We start from the raw sequence: 11,700 nt of genomic DNA on the forward strand, positions 1-11,700 counted from the left end.
AAAACAAGTGTAGGGTATATTGGCTGTTCAGAGCTTGTAAGAGAATGTAAGAGCTGCCATATTTGGTTGACCAAAAGCTGAGTCTAGCGTCGTCTCCTGTTTCTGATAGCATCCAGTAAATAGATGCTTAGGAAAAGCATGTTTGCCCAACAGCAGTCAGAATAAGCTCAGACACATAGATTACTCTTGCAACCGTGCTTTCATTTTATCACATATTTTTCTGGAGAGCATCTCATTGTCCTCATCCGTTGTTTCCTTTGTATGATTTTTCTAAGAGACTTCCAAGAGTTGAAAGCCAAGTATCGTCCAGCAGTTTCAGTGCCTCCATTAGTGCAGGGGTACCTGCCACCCACCAGTACATTGCAGAGCACCTGCTCAGTTTTGACCATGGGGTGTAAACCTCCCAGGGGAATCACCAGCATCTTTGCTCTCAAAGGAGATACCTGCTGAAGAGCTCACTGCTTTTAACTGTTAGCCAATAATTAGATTTAATCCCAGACTGGAAAAAAGCCTGATTTTCCTTTACAGTAAAGATCCCTTATCTTGATGAAGGGTAATGAAATTAAAGGATCTAAGTGTAAATCAGGCTCCAGATCTTGGGGTTCAACACTACATCTGAAGTCTTTGCCCAGTGCTTAGCGTTGTGTGACCCAGTTGCTGAGTAGGGCCCTTACGTACAGACAATACAGTAAATAATTTCAAAAATGTGAAACATTGCAACTGCTGCTTTCCTTTCTAAGTTGAATGGAAGAAGCGGGAGGAACATGGCTTAATAATTCTGGAGGACCTCATGTTGCAGCTATTCAGTTACAGATTCTCCTACAACCTTTAACAATGGTACCTGTGTGCCCTCCAGTAGGGTTTTTAAGTTTTTTGTATGTTTACTCTTATGCTGCCTTCATGAGCGGAGAAAGGAGTACATGTAATGAAGTGTCTGTCCTCCTTTCGTTGCTTCGGTCTAGTTTCTGTGAAAGATCTGTGTACCATGAAGACAAGGTTAGTTATTTACCTAGCTGAATTAAGGGACTATGAATGGCTGATAATATTTATTTTGGAATAGAAGAATTGCATACAATCTCCTGAGAAAGCAAATACGTTTTGTAATTAGAAGACTAAGAGATCCTAGGCCACATTCAAGTTTACTTTAGTAACTCTGTTGTGATCATTGGAGGCATTAATGTGTTATGAATTTAATTCAAACCGCATTAGAGAAAGCATTCTTAAAATATTTCTGCATGCTTTTATTCCTATCTTAATGATGTTTGCAGTACTTACCTATATTTCTGGTGTAAATGCCATACACTTTTAACTTTTTAGGAAAGGTTTAACCTTATGAAAAATATCGATCACCAGTGTTTACTATGGTTTTCTTTTTGTGTTTATTACCAAGAAGATTTGATATTTTGCCCAAACTGGGTCTGCATGAAAACAGGACTTTCTGAAATGCTGGTGTCTCATTGCTAATTTAAGTACTCTCTGTTGATGCTCACATGAGGTTTCTACTGTGATTTGCTAACGAGTTACTTTCTCTAAGAAGCAAATATGAAAAAAATTTCTTGTCACTTTCAGGTGAAATGATTCTTCCCTAGAAAATACTGGCTTCTCAAAACCAGAGTTTTCAGAATACTCATGTATTTCAACATCCTCTTTATTTCCCAAGGTACCAAGTACTCTGGTGAAACGTGAGACATGGATTTGTGTGTGATTTGAACAAAACGCATCAAGGACTTTAATGTGGGTTCTTTTATCCCAGCAAAATATGTTGACCATTTGCCTATTGACTGTTCTCAGGAAATACTCTCTGTAATCAAAAGTTCTGTAAAATTACTGGTTGTTGTTTTGACCACTGCTGTCCTGTTGATCCCTTTCACTGAGAAATGAAAGAAATGCATAAAAAGAGAAATGTTCAGTTACAAAACTACAAAAAGAAAATAATTGCACTGTATTCTCCAGAATCACAGTTAACAACCAGAAGTACCCTTGATTGTGTTAAACACAGTAAAGCTAGCATACTTACTCAATTATATTTTACACCAGTTCTAGGTCAGTAGGAATTCATAATTCTTAATATTGAGGTGTCACAGTCCTAGTGAAAGCTGCAGAGGAAACCAGATTTTACTAAAACACAAAAAGGGGTTGATTCCTTACCCTGCCTGAAGCAGGGAAGACCCAGAATCAGCCATGGCAGTGTGTCTCCTGGCTGCCTAGTCTTCATTCCATGCAGGCAAGTTTCATACACATCTAGTGTTAGGAGAACTTTTGTCTTTGTACCTTTCCTCCCTTTTTTTTCCCTCATGGTAGTAGCAGAGCTGCCGTCTGAAACGTTGTGAACTGGTAGACACATCTTCTGAGGATAGCTGCTCTGCTTTCATAGTCTAGGCAGATGCACCCGACCACAGGTCCTTGATGCTTTGGGATGTTCTGCTGTAAGAAAGCTGGGCTCCTTCTGTCCAAACTCCCCGCAGCTGTGCAAGACGCAGAAAATTGTTGCCTCTTGTTGACTCATTGTGGTAAGCTTCCTCCTCATTGACTTCTTTTCATTTCAACATTGCACCTCTTACCCAGAAGAGAACCTAAAAGCGTTCTGCATAAAACCAGGAAATACTAATGATTTGTGTGCTGTGATAATTTCTAAGGTATTGCCAAGTTATTGTTACAATCTGTTACTGAAAGTTACAAAAGTACTCACTTGCTTACTGAAAGCAGTAAAAGTTGTCTTTGGTTGAAAGATGTAAACCACAATTTTTAATTTTGGCAGTTTTGCCTATTTTCAAATGAAAACCTAAAACCTTTCAGAAAGGGACAGCGGTGGGACAGAGTCATTCAGAGTCATAGACAGTGTTTTGATACCCTTGTATTTGAGCAGTAAAAGGACTTAAGTTATGGAACATTTTCCAGGAAGAGCGCTTTTCTTTGATACGCCTCTTTGTCAAAGAAAAAACCTCCCAAGACAAGGCTGCAGGTAATCTGATGCATACCTTACGTAGCTTGCTGCTGTCTTCAGAGCTGTCTGCTTTTTCTTGTCTGTCATCCCAGAGAACTTACAATACTGAATGGTCATCTCTGTGAGTGCTGGCAAGTGGCTGCAGAGGAAACAGTAGTGGTATTGTACAAGGCAAGACATGCTAGTAGTATGTTTTTACTGAGTGAAATGCTAATGAGTACATGACCATATCCTGCTCCAGGGCTGTTGAAGTTACTGGGACTTTTGTCATTGGCTTCTCAGAGGTCAGAACTCCGCAACTCTGATAGAGAACAAGCTGTAAAATCTGTGGACTTTTTTACGGACTGCTTTCCCACAAAATGTGGCAGAAAAATATTTCATCTTTTAACAAAAGTATGAGCATTATTCATACCTTGTCATCTATCAAAAATTGTGCTCATCTTCAGCTTTACAGCAGCTTTCTCCCATATAGTGATGGGGTAATTTACAAAAATTTATAACTCACAGCGTTCCTGATTTTCCCTGTCTTCATTCAAAAAGAGTGTTACGTGTTGATCATAAACAGCAACTCAAATTTACACTACACCATGTTTATATATTATTAAATACTCAGAGGATATTATTTATTTTATTTTTTTCTTTTCCAGCTGTCACATCCACTTAGGTGTTTCCGGTGTTTTCTCTTGTCTTTCCTGTAGTCTTAGTTGCCAGCTTAACAAAGCTGGGTGTTAATTTAAACACACTTTTAGTACTGCAGGTGGGATGACCATCAGTTCACCATAAGTTCTGTAACATGGTTGTTGCCGTGCTATACTTGGATCCCAACTGCTCTGAGTCAAATACTGGAATACAAGAATACAAGTGTTGGTGTTTCCTAAAGTCAAGTGTAAATCAGTAACAGAAAGCTGAAAATGCACTGTTGGATTAACTGATGTCCCTTATTACTAGAACAAATTAACCATTAGTCAAGGACAGTGCTTTGCCATTACAGACTTCAGTATTTTCCCTGTAAAGTGGTGATTTTTCTCAGTGGCATGAAAAAGAAAACTAGTAAATGAGCTATTGGACAAATAATAACACTCTATTTTAAATAGCCCCAAATTACTGAAGGCTTTTAGGACAGCTGTTCTCTCACTTATCCTTTCAGATATCTCACTGCTTTAGCTGGGTAAGAGGAATTGCTGTCAGTGACTCGGTAGATTAGTCATGAGATGTTGGAGTCTAGTTGAACATTTGGTAAGAATTAACAATTGGGATTTTGACTGAATAAGTAGCTACCTGTATGCTTGGGATTGCCAGCGTCTACTCTAGATGGGACATGTTTCCTACTGATAGAAGTACGAGTCGTGTATGACAAGGGTTTGTTTTCTTAATTGAAAAGATTTGACTGTAATTTCATGTTTTCAAGTGTTTGCCTTAGCGATGAGAAGCACTTATATTTTTAGTTTTGCTTAACAGAGATAAAAATAGATTGTTTATAGAGAAGATAGAAATAAAAGAAATTAAAACAAAAAAAAAAAAAGGAGAAGTACTGGCAAGGATTGTGCCTATTTGCATATTCAGTGAAAAAGGCAAGTTATAGAAAGCCAGTTTTCCCATGCAGTATTTATTGTAATGTTTCATTTAAAAACTCAGTCGAAGAGCTAAACATGATAAGATAACGAGAGGTGACCTCTTCTGTGACCGAGTCATCGGAAGATAAAGGATAAAAGTCTGGTTTGATGGTTAGAGAATTAGGCAGCAGGTTACGCCAACAAGATTTAATTTCCTGGTATGTGCTAAGAGAAGTGGCACAGTAACAAGATGCAGCAAATGGGATTACTTTCTGAAAAAAAAGCGTACTGAGTTTAAAATGCTTATTTAAATGATACATTCAGTAAGGGGAAAAATGAAGGAAACAGCTGAGCCTGCAGTTATTTTATAAAATCTTACTGGTTTGTTGTGCTGTTCCCTTGAATTAGTCAAGGGTGCAATGCACAGTCTCACCCCGCTTTGCTAAGCAGGGTGCAGTTATTCCTGCACCATAAAGGGCAAAGGACAATGGCGCGTCTTCCCTATAGCATATTTTCCAGCGCATATTTCTTTCTGTGTAAGTAGAAACGCCAATATACGTGTACAAAAATGGGTATGGTGAAACCAACCTAACCCCCTTTTTTTTAAGATTGCAACTTTCAAACTTGACAGTGGATAGTTTTATAATTAATCCTATCTTCTAGTGGACAAAATAGGGGAAAAAGCTTTCTCAAGGACACATCGTACTTCAAGTAGTTGTGACCTGTTTCTTTTTTGTCCCCCAATGAGTCTAGTTTCTCTCCCCAGGGTGTCCTGTTTTTGTGCCACTCCAGCATGTTCTCAGAACTGAACAGCTTTCTTGCAAAGCAAGAATATGGTGTAATGTATTGTGGGTGGTTTGTTTTCTCAGTTTCATATTAAAAACACATGCAAACATTTATATGAGAAAACACAACTGGAGACTGCAGTAATGCTGCTATACTAGCAGTTTATGAAGTTTGGAACCTAGGAATTCTGTTCTTTGGAGTGGTAGGTGAGATTTCTTCTCGGTATCCACGCTGTTCCTGCATTCGCTATTCTCCTCACCTCGCTGCCCTGAATAATCCCTTCCACTTGCCTTATTGGTCCTACTCATTGAGCGGAAGTCCTGCTTTGAAGACTCAGCCAAAGAGGCGATTTCTGAATCATTTCTATCATGGTATTTATGCAGGGCTTACTTTACTTAAGTTAGCTTTCGTTGGCAATTCACCAGCACACCGAAATGTGTATTGTCTTCCCTAAGTCTTGCTCCTTGAGCTTGTGATATAAAGAAGATTTACATTTTGAGGCATTCTTTCTGTTGTACCTGTGACTTTGGAGCATCATTGGTCCCTTTTACCACGCAGTGTGCTTTTCTTGGCCTGCTTCTCTCCCACTATGTTCAGAGGGTCCGTGAATCACGATTTCATGTTGAGGCTCATGACCTGTAATACTGCATATGGTGATAGGCCTAGACACCACATGTATCCTAATTCTTTGCATTTAATCTTTTATAAACTGAAGATTTTTTTCATTGTATAAAAATAGTGATTGCCAATTTGGTGACATTGTTGGTTATTTCCACCTTGATTTCCAGTAATTGGATGGGTATATAGGTAGATTGGCAATTTTAAGGCATTATAACATTTACAGTTACTTAATTATGTGCAAAAATTTTGTATTAATTTTTTTAACTGCTGGATATATTTCTAAGTTAGAAGTGAATACCTCTGCTATGTTAGAACTTGTTTCACTCAAAAGAGAAAAGTTTTGGGAAAGTAGAGTGTAAAACACAGTTCTTGGCAAATTCTATAAAGAACTTCTGAAAACTTATGTGAATATCACATTCACAGCCACCTGTAGTTCATATTTGGTTTTATAACCAGAAAAATGTGAAAGAATTCTTTACTGAATTGTAGGCTTATGTAAGCTGTTAATGACATGGACCTGTTACTCACCGCTATCACATATCTCTTGTAACGATTAGTTCTCTTACCATTCAAGATAGTCTGAAGTATAGCTTTTTTTTTTTTAAACACCCCGCCCCAGCCATAAAATTCTAAATTCTATTCTGTAATAAGATCTGGGCATTGGAGTAAAACCTGCTTTAAGTTCTCTTAGTCACATTCAAGATAGTCTGAAGTATAGCTTTTTTCTGCCTGACCTGGCCATAAACTGTTTTATTTTGCAAAAAAAGTCACGTGCCTCTCAAAAAGAGTGAGACCTTCCTTCACGTAAAGTCCCTAAGTACTTTATTCCAATTAAACCTTTGTGACTGAGTGTTCTGAGTGTATGGGAAGCAAATAAATGGCTCTGGATGCTGATTTTTGTTCTTTTAGCTAAAAAGAATCTTCCAAGTGCACACTAAAAGTGAATGTTATTATGCCATTTATACACAAAATCTTAAAATTTCATGTTTCCTGTAAGGACTTACCTTGGAAATACAAAATTCCCTTAAAACAGACATTATTCCTTCAGGTCAGGAGGAACCTTGGCATTTCAGTCCTCCAACTGAAGTCAGAGTTGACTACGTGGTATATCGAAAATAATGTGTTTCTGAAGAGGCAGCAGCTGTTTTTTTAAATGGGATGTCCTTTACAGTCTAAGCAAGCTTTGAATGCATCGAATTTTAAAGCCAACCAGACTGTGTACCCTCTCCCCTGCAACAGAATTTCTGAGTTTCAGGTCTGAGAAGAAAGTGAGAGCTGCAAGTGAAAACTGAAATATGGTGGTAATGGCTTACCTTTCTAGGTGGCACTTCAGAAGTCTTAAAGCAAGTATTTGGGGACAGCAGGCCAGTCATGTTGTGGCTCCTACAAAATATTGATGCCTCAGAACTGAACTTGAACTTTTTCAGCGTTTTCATACAGAAAGATTAGGTCCCTTCATTTATGCTTATATACACACGATCACAGGAAGCATTTCTCTGCTTCTTAAACAAATTTGTTATGGTATGCTCACTCTGACATCTAGAATACAGTATATGGTGCCATTTAAAATAGCAATCACAAAACGGTATCTTCTTTCCTTACATGTTTAGGAAAATATCTCCAACTTTGATATCGTCATGGAGTCTGATGAGGGCACCTTCAAGCCATCTGGACTGGGTTTTACTGGCAATGCTAAAGCTCGAGACATTGTGAACGAGATCATGACTCTGCTGCTGCCCATCAACGTTACGGATGTTTACGACAACGCAGATGGAACAGACATCGATTACTGGATGAGAGACAGGGTGCCCGGTGAGCATGCTTTACAGGTGACACCGCTCCTCCCGTGCGGTGGCACGTCGGATGGGTGGTCTGGTGTTTTGAAAATAGTAAGAAATGCTTTCTCTTGCGGAGCAAAATTTACCATAGGTAAAATGCAGAAATGTTAAAAGGTGACCAGCAGAAATAGGACATAAAGTGCATTTGAGCTGCAGTTTAATAATGGTATAGATTATACATAGCATAACATGCCTAAAATCTTCTTTTTGGCTTTAAGGATTTATAATAATTAATCCCAGACTGGTGATGTATAAATAGTAAACTAAGACGGAGGGGAATACTCCAATGCAGAACAGATAATTTTTTTATTATTATTATTATTTTGACTTTGAAATACAGGTTTTTGTCTCTCTGTTTTATATGCTGAAGAAACAATGTTTTTGAGACGTGACATTTAAAAGGTTATGGGGCATTAAGGGGTAAAATTCTTCAGAGTTTGAACTGGTTTAGGGGTTTGTTTGGAGTATTGTATCTGGCTCCCAGTGGGGAGCAGCTTTTGGCAAAGAGGCTTGCAAGCTGTGAGAGAGATCCGCTGCTGGCAGCCCCCCTGTGCAGGAGACCCCACACTAGCAGGGGGGCTGCAGAGCACGAGTCACAATTAGAGGCCAACCTGGGTGAAGCCTTAGTGAATTTCCATGATAATTTCCACACTTGAATAATAGTAGAAAGAAAAAAGTTTCATAACACTGATATTTAAAAAATTATGATAAGTTTTAAAATTTTAAGGTTCTTTTCCTCCAGTGTTTTATGACTGAAGTAAGCTGGCGCATTTCTCATGCTAGTTTTACTAGTAGCTACTATATGCTCAGAATCTCTTAATATTTGATTAACTGCCTTGTTTTTTACCTGGTCTTGTGGAAGATGCAGTCGGTCTTGGAATATATGCTTCTTATGTATGGTCAGAATCCTTTGCTTCTCACTCACCTGGGGTGTACAAAGATACCATAAGGTTGACTGCCTTGAAAAATGTATGGATATCTAATTTTCAAAGCAAAATATCTATGCTGGGCAAGAAGTATGGATGAAAGGATATTGTTAAACAGCTAGGGATTCACCTTCAGCGGGTGTGCTGCTCTCCAGGTGAGGTGCAAGCTGTTCAGTGCAATGTCATACAGCTGTGACACTGGTGTGCACTCGGGTTCCTAGGTTCTGTAAGCCTCTGTAAGATGCCTCTGCACCTTACATGAGCATTAGGACCATGTGCTGAGTTGAGTTGAGAGAGCGTAAGTACTGAGAGGCTGTAGCCATGCATCGTCCTCCACAGCCTATAAGTGCCCGTGCGAAGACATCTGGTCCAGAATTTCAGACCGACATGTCTGGGCTGCAGTTGGAATATGAGAACTCACCATACAGCCCGTGTTTAGAAAATGCAGGTGTTACTGGAATGATTTCCTGGGTAAGGTATTGGGGACAGAACATGGAGGACATTACAGTCAGTCATCGGGGACTTCCATTGTGCTTCCCATCTGAGGGCAACAGATTATGGAAGGAGAGAGAAGAATTTAGCATTCAAATGCCTTGTTTTCAGTTGGTAATGTGAGTGGTGCTTGTGATGACAGTGTGCATTGAGCTCTTGTACACGGACTTTTCATCAGCTGAGGTGCACCTGGAGCAGAAACAGCTACAGCTTGCCATGGTCCTCTTGATCAGTCACCTGGGCTACATGTGTAAAGTACACTCAGCAGGAGCAGGGCAGAAATGGGAGCCCTCTCCCATGGTCATCTGTACTCTTCAGAAAGCATGGGCTATGAAAAATATCATAAACTATAAGCTCAACTTTGGGAAAATATAAATACGTTAGAACCGAGACCTCAGTTTTTAAATAAATCTGATTTGCTTTCCTATTAAAAATTTGGCATATTAATTGATGGTGGATTTTTTTGCTGTCTGAAGCTTTGATTCATTTAACTTCCTGTAAAGCAACAAAGTGTTCTTGCAGCATAAAGGAAGAGTGATTCTTTTTTTCCCCATTGAGCCCCGGTGTGAAGGAATTAGCTCCACTAAAAGAATTTCGGCTGCTTTAGATTGTATTTCGTACTGTACCAGGGAGAAGTCTAAGACATCTTGTAATCTTCACGCCTTGTCTGCAGTATTCTCACTGCTCAAATGAGCCCTTATGGTGTATAATAACATTGGAACAAATTGAACACACTGTAACAGCTTTTATAATTTTGTCCAATTGAAACAAGCAGTCAAGTGTTGACACTTCATCGATTTTATTTAAATATTTTCTTGAAAATACACTTGGTGGCTTTGTTTCTGTAACAGTGAGATAAAATATGGTGTACTTCTTGAACAATAAGAATGGTTTCTGACATAATTTCGCTAGAATTTTTCTCCTTTTTGGTGTTAAATAGATTCTGGGATTTGCCTTTTTAGATGCTATTAATATTCTGCTTCTCCTGCTCTTTTTGGTCTGAAAGGTCCACAGAGGGCAACGGTATGTGTGTTTTTCAGAGCTGTTCATAGCTGCTCCTGAGACAGGTGAAGTGACTCTGGCTCCTTACTCTCTGCTATTTCCAGCATGTTTATTTTTAATGGGCATGCAATTAAATGTTACTTGTAATGTTACTTAAACGTATTTGCAAGAAAACAGCGGTGACTATTCTGAGATTTTAGGATCAGAGAGGCCAGGAGAGTTCAGAGTGCTTTGCAAACGGTAGACTGAAGTCTAAAGCACAAGCAAGGTGATTTGCACCAATCACAGCAGTTTAATGCTATGTGACTGTGGAGTATTAGAAATATTTCCAGCAGTGGCCTTTACATTGGATTATTTTGAGAACAGCTCAGCCCAGCAATGAGGAATGTCTGTAGCTGTGTTTTTCTAGTGATAGGCAGTTTTCAGCTACTGAAAATATTTGTATAACGTTTGTTTTGCTTTTTCATGAAGCATAAATCAAATGAAATGGGGTTTTGTGGTGTCTTATTTTATGCTGTGGTTTTGCAGTTTGAGGTTACCATTGGTCCTAGGACTGCACCTTTATTAATTATGCAATTATCTTCCTCAGCTTTCTTTTTAAGGGTTCAATTACATATTTGTTTTTAGTTAGGAATACGTCTAAACTGTGGCACATAAAGCTGTTCCTTTCCAACACTAAGTCCTAATCAAGTTTGGCCAGAATTTGCAAATATAGGTGGGGAGATGGGTTGGTTGGGTTTATTTGGTTGGTTTCTTTGCATGCTTTTTCACAACAGGCTTCTTCAGTGTCTGAAGGGGTTAAAAAAAACATTAAGCAGGCCCTGCTAGACTAGCGCTCAGGTATTTTTGTTGAAAAAGCAGAGTATCTGATGATCACAAGGATGCTTCGAACATGATTTAGAACAGTTACTAAGGTAATAGCACCAGGGCTGAGTCAGCCTTCCCTGCAAACCTTCAGAACTTTCATTTCAAACTGGCAGCCTGTCACAAGTGGGGTCCCCCAGGGATCGATATTGGGCCCAACGCTGTTTAATATCTTTGTAAGTGATCTGGATGATGGGATCAAGTGTACCCTGCTGAAGTTTGCTGGTGATACCACACTGAGTGGGGAAGCGGACACTTCGGAAGGGAGAGCCACCCTGCAGGAAGACCTGGACAGGCTGGAAGAGTGGGCTAACAAGAACCTTATGAAGTTCAACAAGGACCAGTGTAAGGTCTTGCACCTGGGAAAACATAATCCGGGATTATGTGCAGCACAGGCTGGGATCTACCCGGCTGGGGAGCAGCTCCGTGGAAAGGGACGTGGGGGTCCAACAAGCTCAATATGAGTGAACAGTGTGCTGCTGCGGCAAAGCAAGCCAACAGGGTGCTGGGTTGCATCAACAAGGGCATCAGCAGCAGAGATAAAGAAGTCATTATCCCACTCTACTCAGCGCTTGACAGGCCACACCTGGAATACTGTGTTCAGTTTTGGTCCCCGCTATGAAAAAAGATGTGGACAGGCTGGAGAGCGTCCAGAGAAGGGCCACAAAGCTGAT

At 39.6% G+C, this 11,700-nt stretch overlaps 1 protein-coding gene across 1 annotated transcript in view; it reads left to right on the top strand.

Annotated features, from left to right (window-relative positions):
• The window catches only part of CPQ (carboxypeptidase Q), a 165,295-nt gene that overhangs the window by 124,907 nt on the left and 28,688 nt on the right, over positions 1-11,700 (top strand). The window contains exon 9 of the mRNA XM_009275482.2: positions 7,515-7,716. Coding sequence (XP_009273757.1) covers positions 7,515-7,716 — 202 coding nt within the window. The remainder of the gene's footprint in view (positions 1-7,514; positions 7,717-11,700) is intronic.

This window comes from Aptenodytes forsteri, unplaced genomic scaffold (assembly GCF_000699145.1).
Source record: "Aptenodytes forsteri isolate BGI_AS27 unplaced genomic scaffold, ASM69914v1 Scaffold208, whole genome shotgun sequence".
Classification (NCBI taxonomy): Eukaryota; Metazoa; Chordata; class Aves; order Sphenisciformes; family Spheniscidae; genus Aptenodytes; species Aptenodytes forsteri.